The following is an 18,878-nucleotide window of genomic DNA, read 5'->3' on the forward strand; positions in this document are numbered from 1 at the left end:
GTTTTCAGTGTTTGCTTTGCACGCTGCTTGTTTTCAAGTGTCTCTTTTGCAAATTGATACACTGAACCAAGAAATCAATTCCACCGCATACTGACCAACCAGCTCTCACACACACACACACACACACACACACACACACACACACACACCCTCTGCATCACAGCCCCTTTCACACAGAGACTCCGGAAAATACACGTATAATGTGTCCCGGGATTGTTTGATTATGGTATTCACACTGCCAGTGATTTTCCGGAATCTGTGAGTGCGTTCACACACATCCCGTAAAGACAAGTGATGTTAGGATGTGATAACTCCTGTCAGATGTCAGTTCTGCTGATAACTCTTCGTCATTTCTACACAAAGACGAGTCCATACTCCCCAGTAGCGCCACTGGGTTTGCCGAGTGGCTCGTTCCCCATTTGCTGTAGCATAGGTTGTAGAAAGACCCGTGCGATGGCACGTGCGTCATCACTGCGACACACCCTTTACGGCATTGGTCCTGGCTTTTGTTCACACAAGGCACGTTCCGGGACTGATCCCGGCAATGTTACTAGGTCCCTATCCCGGCATCGATCCCGGCATCAATCCCGGAACGTGTTTGCGTTCACACAGAAGGCACTCTAGCAATTTTACGGCAATTTCCCGGGATCAACGCGCTGTGTGAAAGGGGCTAATGAGTAATGTGTAATTTGTCTTTTATCACTGAACTCATCTGTAATTGAATCTTTAACATAATTTGATCAGTTAGAAACAAAGTATTTCTGTCATGACAACTCTCAGAGAAGACATGCTGCTGCTGCTGCACATACTGTACAACATAAATGAAATAACCTCCGTAGCAGATCTATACAGGTGGAGATGGGGAAGGTGGATAGGTGGCGTTCAACTCATAAATACAATCTTTTCAACATGATTTGAACACTAAATATGTTCACTAGAGTGTTTATGTCAAGCAAAAAACAGTGCAGGTAGAATAACAAAAACAACGTTGACAGTGTTTGAATATGAATTCCTCATTACAGCAATCACTAACTCAAAAGCTAAACGTCACATCAACAGATATGATGGATGTTTTCATGAAAACCTGTCAGGACGCATGCTCTCATCTTCAGACAGACAGACACATACAAAAAAGTAATGCAGACGTTCAGGACTGCTGCTGTGACCCACTAAAAATCATCTAGTCAATCAAACCACAGACCTTTTATCAAATTCACCATCCAAACAACATCTGCAGTCTGACCTGAGAAAAACAACAACATTACAGCCACATTAGCGCTCACTAAACACACGTCAGCTCCCTTTAATATAAGGTTGATAACATAACTGCAATAAAGTGATAGCCTTGTTAACAATCCCTCGTCTAAAAAGTGCCATGGGAAGTCAAACTATCTTCACTTAAAATTTTCTTAAAATGAAAATCTTAATTTCCTGTCATCTCTTAGAATATCTGAAAGCTAGGATTCTCCTAATATCTGTAACTGTCATTATTAGCAGAACACATTTTACAGATGGGGAAAACCAATTGTTTAGTCAATAAGTCAAGAAGGTCCATACTTTAAAGCTCTTGATTCTAACTTGTACTTGGCCTTATGAAAAATGAACATAGTTCTTGCAATTGTTTAACTTAATTAAATTAACAAATTGCATTTGTTAAAATAAGGACATAATTAAGACCACTGATGGCTCCTCGTTACCATGCTTAGGGAAACCTACGCATTTAAAAACTATAGCTACAACATGCCACAGTTGTAATATAAATCTTTAGTGATTTACAGATTATCTATTATAAATTCTACAACAAGTTAAATTAACCACAATAAATACAATAGAATGTAATAAATTCTAGTAAAGATTGTCATGAGTTGTCAAGCTTTCTAATTTATGTTGGTGCATCATGATGTTTCTCCCTCTTTTCGTCAGTCTTTTTAGTTTATGTGGCTGTTTTAGATTGTGTTTGACTTTCTTCCATAGCGTTTTACTACATTCTGAATAGAATTCAAATTGAGAATGGGGAACGGAGAGTTCAAATGTTGCACATTTTATCATCAGCGACGTGAAAGGAAATGCTCGAGCAAATCTTATCACACTTTTGGAGCGTGCAGGTTAACACGCCTAAGGTGATTTGCATGCCACCCATGCAACATTTAACAATTGGGCTTTAGTCATATTGCGCAGATCAGCTTATAAAAGCTCAGAACCATGGGCGTAGATTACGCCCCACTTTTTATAAAATGTAAATTCGTCCCCCGCACTTTTTCATAGGGCAAGTGTGTTCACAACAAGTTGAGGTTTTCACGGGCCAATGTGTATACATCTAGATTTAAAATTCAAAGAGTCAAGATAGTCTATTTACATACGTAACTTTCACGTTTCCATGGTAATCAGTCACTCGTGCATCATGATGATACGCCCATGCTCGCACCCGCGCTGTCTCCATCATTTTCAAAGAGGTCGCAAAAACGGCAAAAAACTCCTCACTCCTTTTTCACGAAAAAGTCAAGCACTGTATGTTGTGATGTGGTATCAGAATTGTGTTGCACAATGATGAATAACTCTTGTTGAATAATTAACAAGTTTTGCTGGAAATTAAAAATATTCACTACCCGCACAAATGTGCACTTATTTTCAGTCTTTTTTTATTCGTGATGTCTTTTATTTTCACAGATATGTTATCAAAGCCCTTCAAATTAGAATAAAGATGGTGAATGTTAATGCTGAATTTGGATTTCCATGCATTACAGTTTTTCTCAGTCGCTTTGGTGCATTTCTCACATCACTATTTACATTTGCACAACAGTTAGTTCAACCTCCACAACATTTAGTCATTTGTGCACATCATAGTAGCAGTTTCTCATTCCTTCCAACAAATTGCAAATGCTTTTGGACATGCATCAATTGCTTTCATACAACTCTCTGCTGTTTTATAACATTATCATTTGCTTATGTCATGTCAGTCAAAATTAACTATACTTGTGAATGCTGAATAGTCATTCCATATAAAACTAATAGTCCTCATTTCATTGCTTGAGTCATTACATACAAAAATGTTGAACTAGTTGTCAAAATCTGTCAAGCAAATTTTACACATTTTTTTTAATCTTTTTTTTCCTGAAAATGTCTCCTAAATTGAACAATTTCTCTCAGGTGAATCTCAGCTTTCACTGATGAGGAACGTCTGGATGTACATGAATGATTACAGTACTATGTATGTTGTATGTTCCAGTATGTACTGCAGTATTGTGTACAGTTGTGCACAGCTCTACGCAAAGGGAGTTTATGTTTGTTGTAAATAAGGGTGTATTTTTTCTTTTGCACAATGTTGTGAACAAATTAGAATTGCAAAGAGCATATGCAGTAAAAATGTGAAACATACATATTCAGTGTCTTGTACTCAGGTACCTCACTAAATACAGTAATGTGTAACTTTAATGTATTTTTCAAATGGCTGTGCAAATAGTATATAGTGCTGTCTTGAGCATTTTCAGGTAGTGTCACCAAGATCTGACTTTTTTGCATTGGAAAACATTTACAGAGTAAACTGTCATAATGAAAACATGACAAAGCCATTTGACTATCTTGTTCATAAACAATGGTGTCAGGACTTTTCATCTTGATGACACTGACACTTTCATTGACATGAATACTTGCTTTTGAGGAATGAGCTATCCATTTTGAGCAAGTGACACGCTTTTGCAGGTTATCAACTAGGTTTTGCAGTTTGTACTAATTGTTTTGAGATCTGCATTAACTGTTGTGCAAATGTAAATAGTGATTTGAGAAATGCACCAAAGCGACTGAGAAAAACTGTAACAGCCACTATATATCTGCTTGAATGTGTACATGATGTTTACCATATTTAATTCAGTAACACTTTACAATTAGATTAAAAAAAAAAGTTTGTAGACAAACTTTAAGTTGTCTTGAAAAAGCCTAACCAGAAAGTTTGAAGTATTAGAATTCAACTTATTGGTTATTGTTCAGCAGTGTACTTAATTTCTTCTGTATGTCACAATTCCCTGTCTCTGCATATTTCAAACACTTCTTTATTGTCAATAGACAGAGCCAGAAGTTAATTTAGAGTTGAGAGTGAATGAGGCAGAAAGTTTCAAGGAGGAAAACAAATGACTGGAATAAGTTAAGAAAATTGTTTTGTTTTTTTTCCATTACACATTCATTATGTGTTTTATGTCTACACTGCCTTGCATAGACAAAACAAAGTAACTACACATATACATTTTGTGAGTTATGTTATGACTACAGTTATAACTAAAATTGACTCTTAGGATTTGGCTTAGATTTGGAGACAAAAAAACCTTTGTTGTTGTGTACCATTTATTGTATGAATGTGTAAACTGAAAGGAAAATACAAAATATTTAGCAGCACTGTCTATGTTGAAATATTTCTGATACCTTTAACTTAGACTAATCAGACTAATTTGTACTTTTTTATAGGCAGAGGAGAGGGCATCAGACATGTTAACAGTTGTAAAAGGAGGTGGATCTTCAGTACCTGTATTAAAACCCCACCAACCAGATTCCAAGACTATTGTGTGTCAGGTGCATCGGGACAAAACTCAAAAATTTCAGGCTCAGTGGTACCAGGATTTTGCATGGCTCCATTTTGAGCCTGGTATTGATGGAGCATTGTGCTTCTACTGCCCCAAGGCCTTTAAAAACAAAACAACTTGTCAAAAATACAGAAACCACCTTTATCAGCAACTGGAAGAAGGCCAGAGAGAGGTTTACATTACATGCTGGATCAGAATGTCACAAGACAGCCATAACAACAAACATCTATGATTTAAGACCAATAGATGTTCAACTGTCCAATGTAAGGGCAATCCCAGCAAGAGGAGGCAAGGGAATGCCAATTAAAGATTTGCAGTTTCTGGCAAGACCAGGTTTATCTTTTAGAGGCCATGATGATGATGAGGGAAACTTTAATCAGCTTTTAAAATACAAGTTGGAAGATGACCCCAGCCTAAGCAAATGGCTGTCTCTCAAAACCGATTATACTTGTCCACAAATAAAAAATGAAATCCTCAATCTATTCAGTAATTTTATAATTTGTGGAATTGCACAAAACATCAATTCACTTCCTAACTTGCAGTTTTGTGTCATCATTGATGTCTGGTCGCCTGTCTGGTCAGGGTTCAGCACATGTACCTTGTTCATCGCAGACTACTTCAGGACAGACTTTTTCAAGGTCTTGGATGTAGTTTCAAGAAAGATTTGAGCAAGAGGGGCTGCTTACAATCAGCTCTATTGAAAAGGTACTGTTAACAGGAGAGTCTGATGGTGGTCTGTTGGAATAATATCCAGAATTGCACTGGGCTTCACTGAGGGTGCAATTAGCAACGTTCAAGTCCAAGTATAATTATCAGTCAACTACTGAGGCTGCAAACACTCTTCGGAATATGTCGCCAGAAGTCCGCCAACTCTTTGACCAAGTGGAAACAGTTGTGAAGTTGCTCCATGTTTGCCATGTTTCTTCAGCAGAGGCTGAAAGAAGCTTCAGCTGTCTTCGAAGATTAAAAACCTGGCTCCGAAGCACAATGACACAGTCTCGTCTAAACAGTGTTGCTGCGTGTCACATCCACGGTGACAAACTGGACAGTATAGATAGGAAGATGATTGCTCAGCAATTCATAGATGGGAATCAACGTCGCAGAAACACTTTTGGCAGTTTCAAGTAGCTTTAAATGCTGAAATATATGTTAGCTTTAACTCTGTATAAATAATCTGCGGCTTTTGAACAAACCAGCCTAAACAAGAAAAGCATAAATGAAATGACACTAACTGACCTTACTGTGACATGTTTGTCATGTGAGTTCAATACATCTTTGCAATTGTGTGGTTTGAGTGACTTTTTTATTTCCTTCCTGAAATGTGGACTAGAATAAAGTAGAGTGTGAATGTGCAAGCATCCATTACTGTGTGTCATTCACATACAAAACAATGTACACAAAAAACTATTTGAAATATGTAAACAATATAGTACAATATATAATACCATGTGCAATATAAAGTACAGAACATCTGCATTTCTTTCTTTCTTTCTTTCTGTTTTATTGCTTTAAACATAAATAGCATATTAAGCCAATTAAGCAAAAACCTGTCAACAAAGAACTGGTATAACGCTTGACATTCTGTCCCCCTCACTTTTGAAATGATGGCTACGCCCCTGCTCAAAAGATTAGATTAGATTCAACTTTATTGTCATTACACAAGTACAGGTACAAGGCAACGAAATGCAGTTTAGGTCTAACCAGAAGTGCAATAGCAGCAAGTGCAGGATATACAGTGGTTCATAAGTGCAGAACATGGATATGTACTGAATAAATATAGAGTTGAATACTATTATAAACAAAAATTTACAGATAGATTGTCCTATGAATATAATATACAGATAACTATTACTGTGAACAGAATTTACAGCTAGATATGTACTGAATATAATAATATACAGATGGCTATTACTATAAACAGAATGTTTACAGATAGATATGTACTGAATATAATATACAGATGGCTGTTACTATAAACATAATTTTACAGATAGATATGTACTATGAATATATATACAGATGGCTGTTACTATAAACAGAATGTGAGCATAATATACAGATGGCTATTACTATAAACAGAATTTTACAAATAGATATATGTATAAGTTAGGCTAATGAGCAGTATAACAATGGATTTAAAGTAGTGCAAATAAAGTTTGGACAGAAGCTATCCGAGTGAGTGCAGTGGAAAGTAATTGCATATTACAGTTAGGGTACGATATTGCAATGTATATATAACAGTCGGTACTGTAAATAAACAGTCGGCAGTGCAAATGAGCATATTCCAGTCAAGGTAGTAGTGCAAGATGCATATGTAAACAGTTGTTACTGTAATAACAGTCAGCAGTGCAAATGAACATTATAGTATTGCAAATAACAAAATGGAGGCAGGTGTGAGGAGGGAGAGGAGAGTCAATCAGTATATGAGGGGAGTGTGATCAATGAGGGTTAGAGTTTAATAAAGAGACAGCTCTGGGGAAAAAACTGTTCTTTAGTCTGCTGGTCCTGGTCCGGAGGCACCTGAAACGCCTGCCGGAAGGCAGGAGAGAAAACAGTCTGTGGGCTGGGTGAGAGGAGTCCTTAAGGATGCTGCGAGCTCGATGCAGACAGCGTTTCCTCTGGATGTGCTCGATGGCAGGTAGTGGAGTCCCAGTGATGCGCTGGGCGGTTTTCACCACCCGCTGCAGTGCCTTGCGCTCTGCAACAGAACAGCTCCCATACCACACTGTAGCACAGTTGGTCAGGATGCTTTCTATTGCACAGCGATAGAAGTTCACCAGGATAGTGGAGGAAAGCTGATTCTTCCTCAGTGTCCTCAGGAAGAAGAGGCGCTGGTGAGCCTTCTTGACCAGGCTGGAGGTGTTGGTTGTCCAGGTCATGTCCGCCGAGATGTGGGTCCCCAGGAACTTGAAACTGGAGACACGCTCAACAGCCATTCCATTGATGTGGATGGTGTCGTGTGTGCCTCTTGACACTTTCCTGAAGTCCACGATGAGCTCCTTCGTTTTGGTGGTGTTGAGGAGCTGGTTATTTTCGGTGCACCATGTGGCCAGGTGCTTGATCTCCTCCCTATAGGCAGTCTCATCGTTGTTGCTGATGAGACCAATCACCGTAGTGTCGTCCGCAAACTTGACGATGGAATTAGATCCGTACACAGGCTTGCAGTCGGAGGTGAAGAGGGAGTAGAGGAACGGGCTTAGCACACAGCCCTGTGGTACACCAGTGTTGAGTGTGATGGATGTGGAGCAGTTGGAGCCTGATCGAACATTCTGGGGTCTGTTGGTCAAGAAGTCCAAAATCCAGTTGCACATGGAGGTGTTGAAGCCCAGGTCTCCAAGTTTGGCTATTAACTTAGTTGGGATGACAGTGTTGAATGCTGAGCTGAAGTCAACAAACAGCATGCGTGCATAAGTGTTCTTATTGTCCAGATGTGTGAGCACAGAGTGCAGTGCCATGGAGACTGCATCCTCTGTGCTCCTATTGCTACGGTAGGCAAACTGGTGTGAGTCCAATGTGGATGGTAGAGAGTCTTTTAGGTGTGCCAGGACCAGCCGCTCAAAGCACTTCATTACGATGGGTGTGAGTGCTACAGGGCGGTAGTCATTAAGGCACTTCGGGCTGGAGTGTTTTGGCACTGGCACAATGGAAGTGCATTTAAAGCATGTTGGTACAGTTGCTTGGGCAAGAGACAGGTTGAAAATGTCTGTAAAAACCCCAGCGAGCTGCTCCGCACATGCCCTGAGTACGCGTCCAGGGATGTTGTCTGGTCCAGCAGCCTTGTGCGCGCTGATCCTGCTCAGTGCATTGCAGACATCTGTGGAGGAGAGTGTGATCGGTGGGTGGTCAGCTGAGGATTTGAGCTTGGTGGCAGTTTCTCTGTTGTCTCTTTCAAAGCGAGCATAAAAGTCATTTAGCTCGTTCAGGAAGTTGACATCAGTGGCTGCGGGGGTGGAGTGAGAGGGTTTGTAGTCACTGATGGCCTGAATGCCCTGCCACATGCGCCGAGGGTCAGCGTTGGAAAAGTGTCCCTCTATCTTAAGCTTGTAGCAGTGCTTGGCCTCTTTGATGCCCCTTTTCAGATTTGCTCTGGATGTGCTATAGGCTTGTGCATCTCCTGATCTGAAGGCAGTATTGCGTGTCTTCAATAGGAGTCGCACTTCCCTGTTCATCCATGGCTTCTGATTTGGGTATGTGGTGATCTGCTTCTGGGTTGTAACACTGTCAATGGTGGTATTAATGTAATCCAGTACAGAGGAGGTGTAGCAGTCAATGTCCGTGTGAGAGCCACTGGTGGCTTGAGAAGCAAACATACTCCAGTCTGTGTGTAGAAACCTTTCCTGGAGTGAGAAATCTGCCCCCGCAGGCCACACCTTGATGGTCTTCACTGATGGCTTCACGCGATTGATCAGAGGTGCATATTTGGGGGTGAGGAACAAAGAAAGGTGATCTGACTGTCCCAAGTGGGGGAGGGGTGTCGCGACGTAAGCTTCAGCCATGTTTGTGTAAACATGGTCTAAGGTTTTGTTTCCTCTGGTGTGACAGGAAACATGCTGGTGAAATTTCGGTAGCACTGACTTTAAGTTTGAATGATTAAAATCACCCGCAACAATAAACGCAGCTTCCGGGTGAACGGTCTGTTGTTTACTGATGGCTGCGTGAAGTTCTTTCATAGCAAACTTGGCATCAGCATCCGGGGGAATATAGGCTGCAGTTATAATAGTGGAAGTGAACTCCCGCGGTAGATAAAACGGTCTACATTTAACCATGAGAAACTCAAGGTTAGCTGAACAATGTCTCCCAACAATAGCAGAGTTTGTGCACCAAGCTTTGTTAATGTAAATGCACAATCCACCACCTCTGGTCTTACCGGAGCCATGTAATGTTCTATCCGCCCGGAATGTATGGCGTCCCGCTAGCTCAATAGCGTTGTCCGGTATTCCGCTGTTTAACCATGTTTCCGTGAAAATTAGAACATTACAGTTCAAAAGTCTCTTGCTGTATGTGATGTTGAGTCGAATCTCCTCCATTTTGTTCAACAGCGACCGTACATTGGCAAGGAAAATGCTGGGTAAAGAGAGCCGGTGTGGTGTTAGCTTTAGCTTAGCTCTTAGTCCTCCGCGCTTCCCCCGCCTTTGTTTACGATCTCGCCGGCGCCTGCGAGCACTTCCGCCCGGCCGGGCAGAGTGCATAGCCTCGGGTGATCTGGCGATCTCAGGAAGGAGTCGAGGGTTGTCCATAAAACTGTCGGAAATTCGCAAACCAATATCCAAAAGCTCACCTTGGGTGTACGATGTTAAGGCACAACTGTTCTGGACGAACAGACCCGAAATGAGCAAGAAAAATACTGCTAAATTACAGAATCTGGAGAGACCGCGAGCCTCGCGATGTACTCGCGCCGCCATCTTGGATCTTTAGGGAAAACACGTGTTGTATACAATTAATGAATAGCCTGTGTTTCCGTGTAGGCGGTCAGAGTACTGGCAACATGTGAGGGCAGGTACGCAAAATAAAAGTGAGGGTACGTTACAGATTAAAATATAGAAGTGCCGGTACTGTGTACTGGTGCGTACCGGCCCACTTCAAGCACTGGTTCTGGCTCCACAACTGAACTCGACGAGCCACGTTCAATGTTACTATTTTTTTTTTGGCAACTGTAAAGACAGATGGAAGAATAGTGGATGAACTGCTTACCGTGATGATTATTATTGAAATATTAAATACTTTTTTTAACACTGGTGCCTTAATTAAATTATTTCACATTGTGCCTAATAACACATCTTATCTGAGCAAAAATAAGTCTTTATTAATCGACAATCTGCCCCTGTATAATTTAGTGGGAAAAGGAATACAAGCTGTTGCTGTTTTACTGCCTCTAGTGTTAATTTCAGCTGGAAACTGCAGTGATTTGCATATTAGTACGTTTTATGAGGTTGTGCAAAAATGTAGATAGAGGCACATTTGTTCAATGAGAAATCGCAAGGCCAATAATATAGTACGAACACATTTGTGAATGCAAACTCTTCTATCATATCATAGCACCTGTTTCTCTCTGTCTATGAATGTGGCGGTCTCTTTGGGGGGAAAAAAAGCCAGTATTTCTTCTTCAAAATCTGACCTCAAAAGAAAGCTTAAGCTCTATCTCACAAAGCAGTTAATTATCGCTACCCAATTAATTACAGCAAGTGGAATTCAGTTGAAAAGTGTTCAAGAACATTTCTGCTTTCAACACCACATGCCGATGTGTCGAGCATCAGGATCAATGATTGGCCCTCGGAGACCAATCGGGACGGTAAGATTGAGAGAAAGGCCAATCAGAATTTCTCCGTTATTGATCATCAGCCAGCAACAAATCCGAAGCACATGTTTGGCCAATTACTTTACTTTCTATTTACCATAACGAAGAAATCAAGAAAGTGAGAGGGGACGAATGCAGCAGGGCTAATTGGTGCCAGCCGACTGGTCAAGAGGTTAAAGACCCAATGACCAATCGAATCTTTTTCCTTTCTCTCTCTGATGCACAGTCAGTTTCAGACTTAACTTTCTGTGAATTGAGAAAATATACTGACCATAAACAGTTTGCCTTGATAAGAGAAGTCGTCAGACAGGGTCAGATCTGAATGCTGACTGAGATGAATCACTTTTACATTGAGAATACAGTATTCCTGTGTTGAATTGTCACACGGCAAACGCAATGAACCGTACATCGATTTTCTCCAGTTCATATTTTTCCTGCCATGTCTGATGTAGATAACATCTTTGTGCTCGTGTGACAGTCCCACGTGGGATTTTCTCTGCATAGTGAATTTAGGCCAAGACACGGCCTGTACCAGACCAGACGGCACAGTGCTAATGATGAGAAAAGTGGATCACTGCTGGCTGACGCTTCTGCCGTCTCAATCTATCTGCTTATAATGAAGAAATAAACATCCCAAATACATTTTTAATGGCATAATCATAATGTCATACTCATTACCTATTTTCTCTCTCTTTCTCCTGATTTGCACACTGTTTTCACACTTGGTTCATTTCAGGCGTGTTATAGCAAGTGTTTGGCTTTAAGCTTTAAGGCAATCTGAATCCCTTTACATCTTAAGAGTTGGTCTGAGAACACTGTGCATGTCCGATTCACTTCATTTCCAATTCTAAATAGATTTGAAGTGTTACAGATTACAGGACTATTTTGAAAGAATTAAAAAAATGGGTAGTCGTGAACCGAATACACTGGTAGAGTTGATAATTGACTCCTATACAAAGTATATTCCCAGAATAATCTCTTATTTCCATGATGGAGAATGGGAAAAACACATTGGAAAATCCCTTAATATATTAAGTGTAGCATATACGAAGAGTATTAGTAGGAAATGATATAAGCAGGACATCCCCTTACTTGGTGAATGGATAGAAATAAAGTACCCCAATGGTGAAAATCGAGTTTTTGATGTTGTTTATATATCTATGTGGTGTTTTTAATGTGCTTTAAGACAAACCATGTACAAATTCATAAGTCAACACCTTTGCTGAGCATTTTCTACTTAAAACTGCAGTGAACCAAAGACAGTCTCAAAAACGCAGTTTGAAATCGCTGGTGTTTCTGACGTCACGAACTACTTGTTGCCAATCAGGTTAAAGTGTGATCGTCAACGAGTGGATCTCTGAGCTGCTGTGAGTGAGTGGAGGCGGGGTTCATTTGCATATTCATAGAACCGCGTATACTAAATGAGGAAAGGGTGTAGAGTTACATTCAAGCTGTTTTAAAGCAGTTTTTTTTTTTCGAGGAAAAAACTTTTAAATATGTAATTTTGGTCAGTTTTAAGGGATAGAAAAAATGTTGACTACAGGGGGACTTGAAATATATAATATGGAAGAATCGACTTTTATTTTGAGACTTAAAAAGGACCCATTTCTAAAATACTGGGAGAAACTGATTGAGTACTGTAATGTAAACAATCAATGACTGTATATGTGAATCTATACTTGCCCCAAAACAGAATGTATACCCCCTGTCCTATTGATTTTTTACTTTCCTCTTTTTTTTCCTGTTTTCCCTAATGCTGTACAATACATTTTCTTGAAAAAAACATCAATAAAAAGAAAGTATAAAAAAAGAAAATGAAAGAAAACAGTGTCAATTAATCTTGTTGTTTAAATATTTTGCGCATCCCTAAACCATGTGGACAATCATGACTATTTTTGAGGCTTGAAGAACAGAACGTATGTGCTCAAAACATCCATACACACACCCAAAATATTCCATCCACATTTTTCAGTGGCTGTTTCATATTTGAGTTGGCCAGAAATATAGTTCCTCCTCCTCTTCCTCTCTTTCTTTTCCTTTTCCCTCTCTTAAAGTTTCCCTTTAAACCTACAGGAGAGTGTTTTTTTGCCAGTTAAATGGATACGGTCTCCAGCTCCAGATAAAGCCGTATTGTCCCTGTGCATAAATTGTAGGCAGTTTAAAGGGCAGATTGTTGTGTTGCCATCCCTGTGCGGCCGTGTTTGCTGCCACTGCAGTTTGGCGCTGAAACGCTGACTCAACAACAAAACCATACAAATGCAAATGAAGCATTCAAAGAGAATTTCCCCATAACGAGGCTGTAATGAGGCCTGCACACGCAATTAAATTCACTGAGAGCGCATGCAGTGCCACAATAACAGATTACGGCAAAGACAATGTTGCACACACACAATATTCTCTGAGCTCCTTAAATCTCTTGTCATGTCTGTAATGGACAAAATCATAACCCTCGTTTCTCTTTAAAGTGAATAATTACAGACTGAGGCTAATTAAATTAGTCAGGCTCAGCCACACTTGCTTACACGGTCAAGAGAGAGTTTAACGTTGTGTGTGTCGCCGTGCGAGTGTGTTTGCATGAGTGGTGTTTGTAAGAAGTGCAAAGGAAGAGAGAGAGATGGAGCTCTAAATTGTTTGTCTCTCTTGTCTAATGGAAGGGGGTAAAATTTTGTCACAAAAATCAAAAATAAAATATTGTATTGTCACCACTGTTACTTTCGCTAAGGAAAAAATATACGTTGATGACCTTTTTTCCCCTGACCAAGACAAGGCGATGAGAGACGACACCCACGTCATTAAACGATAACTGTGACTATATCAACACATGCAATATCGTTGACAAAAAAAGACAAGACTGAAATGTGTTTAAAAATAAATAAACACTTGACCAAACCCACTTATTTTTGTAGAATAAAGGAGAAGACAACACATTACAGACTGTTTTTACAAGCATTCATGCTTACGGTTGCCAGATTTCAATCATTTAAACCCCAGACAGAGCTTTTCTGTTAAAAGAGCACGTTTTCTACCCGGTCTTGCAATAGTATCTGGCAACCATACGTGCGCACGCTTTCTACGCTTCTGAAGAAGCGCGGATGATCTGAAAACACAGACAAGTAAGCTGGAGTCCCGCGATCTTCATTTGAGATTTTCATTGAAAAGATTTTCTCACGACCCATTTTGGTTTTAAAACGGCGAATTTCGCTGAAAGGTGAGGAGTTTTCATGCCTGCTTATAAATGACTTACAACTGAACGTCACTATAAAGTGTTACCCAATTCGGCTCCAAAACCTAGTGATCTGTCTACATAGGCAGCGTTTTAGGCCCAACATGAAGATGACAAGATGTTAATTTCCCAGATTTGCATCCTTTGCATGCCTTGCTGAAATCTGGGTAAAAGAAGCTACCTTTTAACACTTCTTGTTGTCATCTTCATGTTTCTTTTATTCCTTTTAATCCTAAAAACATGGTCATTTTTTTCTGTCCTATTGACAGGATTTTCTGATTTAAGGAGTGATAAAAGAAGAAATCCCAAATCCCCTCAGTAAAAACCAAGTATGACTCAAATATATCAACAAAATAAAACAAACCTGGCTTTATCCAATTTTCATATTTCTGTTCTAGAACTGTGTGCAGATTTTATAAGTTAATTCCTAATTTGCATATTTAAACATAGCATTTCACACTACTTGTAATTCAAAGCAATTACCTGAATGTACTGTGATTAATCAAAGTAAGGTGGCATCTATTAATTAAAACTTTTAACTTGTTTACCTGTAGTGTCTTGCCTTAATTTAATTAAAAATTGACTATTTCACCCAGTATTTGCATGCGTTGTGTATTTTTATGCTGTCAATGCAACCTGTTCACTTCAAACTCATTTGGAAATTATGGCGTGAAAGAGGAGAACGAAATCTCCAAAAAAACCTGTCAAGATTACATATCTGTCACAGTTGTGTTTCTGTCTGAGTCTTGTTTTCATTAGTCACATCTTCCTTTGTTCTGTTTTCCCACCACTTTCCTTTGTTTCCACGGTAACCCTCATTAGTTCATCTGTCACACCTGTTACCTCGTTAGTCTTGTCAGCTGTGTCTTGTTTCCCTGAGCTGTTCCCCATGTATTTAAGCCCTTGTGTTACCTTGTTGATTGTCCGATCACGGTCTTATTAAGTGTGTGTGAACTGTCTGCCTGGCTATACCTATATGAATTATATTGTTATTAAAAGTTTGCATTGGAACTTTTGATTCTCCTTCGTCTTCTTCTGCCTGCACCACACCGTGACAATATCAAACGACATATAACAAACCACCAATAATATCTGACCACACGTGCTAAAATTAAATAAATAAATAAATGAAGTTTGGCTCAACCAAACATAATGTAACAGTTTGCATCAGTCTTTTTGAGTTATGACCACTTCTAATGAAATTCGACCAACAAACTACACTGAGTTAGAAGAACTTAATAAATTGTCATTTCTAAGTTGACTACTCAAAAATATTAAGTTGTTCCATTCAGTTGAGTTGTGGCCCTGGAACCAATTAATATAATTATGTCAGTTAAAATCAAAAGCTAGCTTAGCACATGTTAAATGTGACTTTAAGCATGTAACCTTAATGAACAAGTACGATATCACTGATCATAAACTCAATGTAGTGTACATCTTCATGTAGCCACACGCATCCTAACCACGAGCAAATGGTAACCACAAAAACTTCAACATAACAAAAACTCTTTTAAATGTCACACATAGCAGCATTAAACAAGAGCAGGTCTTTCCCTTCACTAAACACAAACAATAACACTTAATTTCAACATTTACCCTCCTGTTAACAGTCTTGTGCAAAGGGAATTCCTTTTCTTTTTTTTTATTACACACAATATTAAGTTGATGTAATGATTAGCAGTGACAACTGAAATCATCAAAAAAAAATTGCAAGGTTAAGTTAATACATTTATAAATCAAATAAATCAAAAACTTTAGTATTAAAGTTGTGGTAATGGGTCCCCTGAAATTCTTTTTAGAGAACAGTGCTATCTTAAAACTGGTTTCTTCAGCTTAAATCGCAATAAAACCTGCATTTGTCAGGCTGGTCCAGCTCATTTCAGAGTACAAAAAGAGACAGTGGCTCAGTCAAAAATGCAATCAGCTCTTTTAGCTGAATTTCTATTGCCGCCTTGTGTTTTTTTCCCTTTCATGGCTCCACGAGCGGTGCGTCTCGCTGCACAAGTGGCTGTCAGTCATTTATCAGGGTGCGTAAGAAGGTAACTTATATCAGTAGACAGCGAGACAGCTCACTAGGTTTTGGAGCGGAGCTATTTACCGAGATTAGTGAGGTGAGCGTCTCAGAAGAGGTTTGCTAGTGAGAGGTGCGGGATTAGTTGCAGAAATGATGGTTTGTAGCAGTTCTTGAAGTCATTCTTGAGTCATTCACACAGGATAAAAATTGTGCAGATGGTAAACGCACACACTTATTCTCTCACTCTCCATATGGTGTGGTCATGCATGCATCTGTCTGCTGGTCTCTATTGGTGTTTCCGTAAAAACAATTGATCTTGATTGGTTATTCATGGCGGTTCGTCATAATCGTTAATAGGAGTGCTCAGCAGTGCGGATGCTAAATTAATATCTAACACCCTGTTTAAGAAAGTGACCTTCTATTACGGTTTTAGCACAAGCATCTGAATCCATGAAGGATTCCTTCACCTCAAGAGGTCCTTCTGGGATTTTTTTTCTTCAGACTAATTTATCATTTTTTTTATACACATTTATTCATTTGGCAGATGCTCTTATTCAAAGCGACGTGCAGAGTATTAAAGGTCTATTTTTTTATTCAGTATGTGTCTAACCCACGACCTTGACATATCATCTACTGTAATACCCAAATAATTTACTACACCAGTAAAAATGTGCTGTACTAGACAATTAGTTCCGAACACATTTTTTTTTTCCCGGAAAAGTGGCATTCCGAAAATGCTTAAATATCGTACACTGGAATTTTCACTGGAATATGTATTCAGCAAGGACACATTAAATTGAACAATAGTGACAACAAAGACATTTAGAATGTTGCAAAAGATTTCTATTTCAAATTAAGGGAGTTCACTTGAACGTTCTATGCATCAAAAAATGTATCATGGTTTTCATGTTTTTTCATGGAGTAATGATGCTGAAAATTTAGCTTTGATGACTGAAATAAATGACATTTTACAACATATTCAAATGTTAAACTTTGTATTTTAAATTGTAATAATATTTCAAAATATTAACATATTTAGTGTATTTTTGCAAAAGAGACTGTATTGCTGTTTTGAGACAGGTTGTTAAAATGATATTAGTACTATACAGTCATTCCAGTGAAACAGATATAGTAAATATGTGACTCATTAGAGAAATGATTTCCTGCAGAGCACAGACATTGTGTGTGTTCGTGACGGCATCACCAGCACAGTCTCAGATGGAAACGCCACTCTACAGATGTTCATCTGTGAATCCTAAAGACGCCTCGATTAAGGGAATCCGAAAACCCTTTACTTAGTTGCAAAATGTTTTAAATTCACTTCTCAAAATGTCTTATATTTCATTACTTCAAACATGCAGATATCCTGTTATATACCTTGTTGTACAATTTGGATATCGTGGTTGCAGCTACTAGGGTTCTGCGTCGTTCAAACTCATGATTGCACCTACTGACGCTTGACAGAACACATTAAAATGAGGTGAAAACAACGTCAATTATCGCTACATGTAGAAAAAAACGTTTTCTTTATGAGAGTACACCAGCAGTTTTCAATATATTCAGAATCTGACCACTAAAATGACAAAAAAAAACCGAATTGTTCTTCTCATTTGAGCTCTTTTATTTCCCTGATGATTCAGGAAAATGTTTCTCAAAACAAATGTGTTAGATTTGCATCATTGCTGTATTTGTGCACGTGTTTACTTTGCTATAATTTGAGGGAAAATTTGTCTCTATAGCCTCCAGAAAAGAGCCAAATCTGATAAAACCTTCTTGTGGGACGCCCTCAATTGCAGAACTAAATGACTAAACTCAAAAACTAAAAATGAAAAAATTATATATTTTTTATAATTCAAAAATGCAACAAGTTTTATTAATCATAATTAGCTTTATAAAAGATCAAGTCTATGATACGTCTTCATTCAGCTGTGTGTGTGTGTGTGTGTGTGTGTGTGTGTGTGTTTCTGGCTCTCTGTATTGATTAATGTCTGGAGCAGAGATGAGGATCGATACAGTGAAATGGAGATTCCAGCACTGGATTGGAGGTTTTTTTTATGATTAATCTGGGTGTAGAGATACCACAGGTTAAAAAAAAAAGACAGAAAAAAAGAATAAGAAAGTAGAGTAAGGAGAGAGAGATAGAGGCGAGACTCCAGGGGGTCAGGTGTATAAATGGATAAAAGCAACAGAGAAAATGGTTATGAAGAAGAAACAAAGTGTCTGCTGAATGTTCTTACCTTGGTCTTGTGCTTTGTTGGGGTTCCAGGTTCTGAAGTAATCGTCCTACAGAAACACACAAAGACAGCATTTAAAATCCTCAGACAGACACAAGTCAAGCTTTAATACTAGCAGAGCCGATCCTGACCTCCCTGGGGCCCTAAGCAAAATTCTGTTAAGAGGCCGTCCTGACCCGTGAGCCATGTAAACCATTTGCCATTTCCACACAGTCACACCTGACTCCCCAGTGCTCCCACTACAGTCCTCCCTTCTTCAACTAGTACCAATGAAAATGTAATTCCTAATATCAGAAATAGACATTGTTACTAGAAAAAGTACATTCTTAATATCAAGAATTCACATTTTAAATAGTACAATTTAATTATTGATATCAAAAATGCATCCCGTGAATGAATAAAAGCTAAAATGGCTTGCCGTAGCATGTCACTGTGTTTTCAATTATAAAAGCAAAACTTGATACTTGATGATTATTATTTACTGTATAGCCTATAAATCAATAGTTAATGCCAAAACATTGCTGTCCATCTTGCTTTCTTG

At 38.9% G+C, this 18,878-nt stretch overlaps 1 protein-coding gene across 1 annotated transcript in view; it reads right to left on the reverse strand.

Moving 5' to 3' along the window:
- Nucleotides 1–18,878, reverse strand: part of spock1 (SPARC (osteonectin), cwcv and kazal like domains proteoglycan 1) — a gene marked incomplete at its 3' end in the record, with an annotated part of 213,118 nt that overhangs the window by 67,690 nt on the left and 126,550 nt on the right. Inside the window, exon 3 of the mRNA XM_084430669.1 lies at nt 18,341–18,386. Within this exon, the coding sequence (XP_084286795.1) occupies nt 18,341–18,386 (46 nt within the window). The remainder of the gene's footprint in view (nt 1–18,340; nt 18,387–18,878) is intronic.

The sequence above is a fragment of the Rutilus rutilus genome, assembly GCF_951802725.1.
Source record: "Rutilus rutilus genome assembly, chromosome: 14".
Lineage (NCBI taxonomy): Eukaryota > Metazoa > Chordata > Actinopteri > Cypriniformes > Leuciscidae > Rutilus > Rutilus rutilus.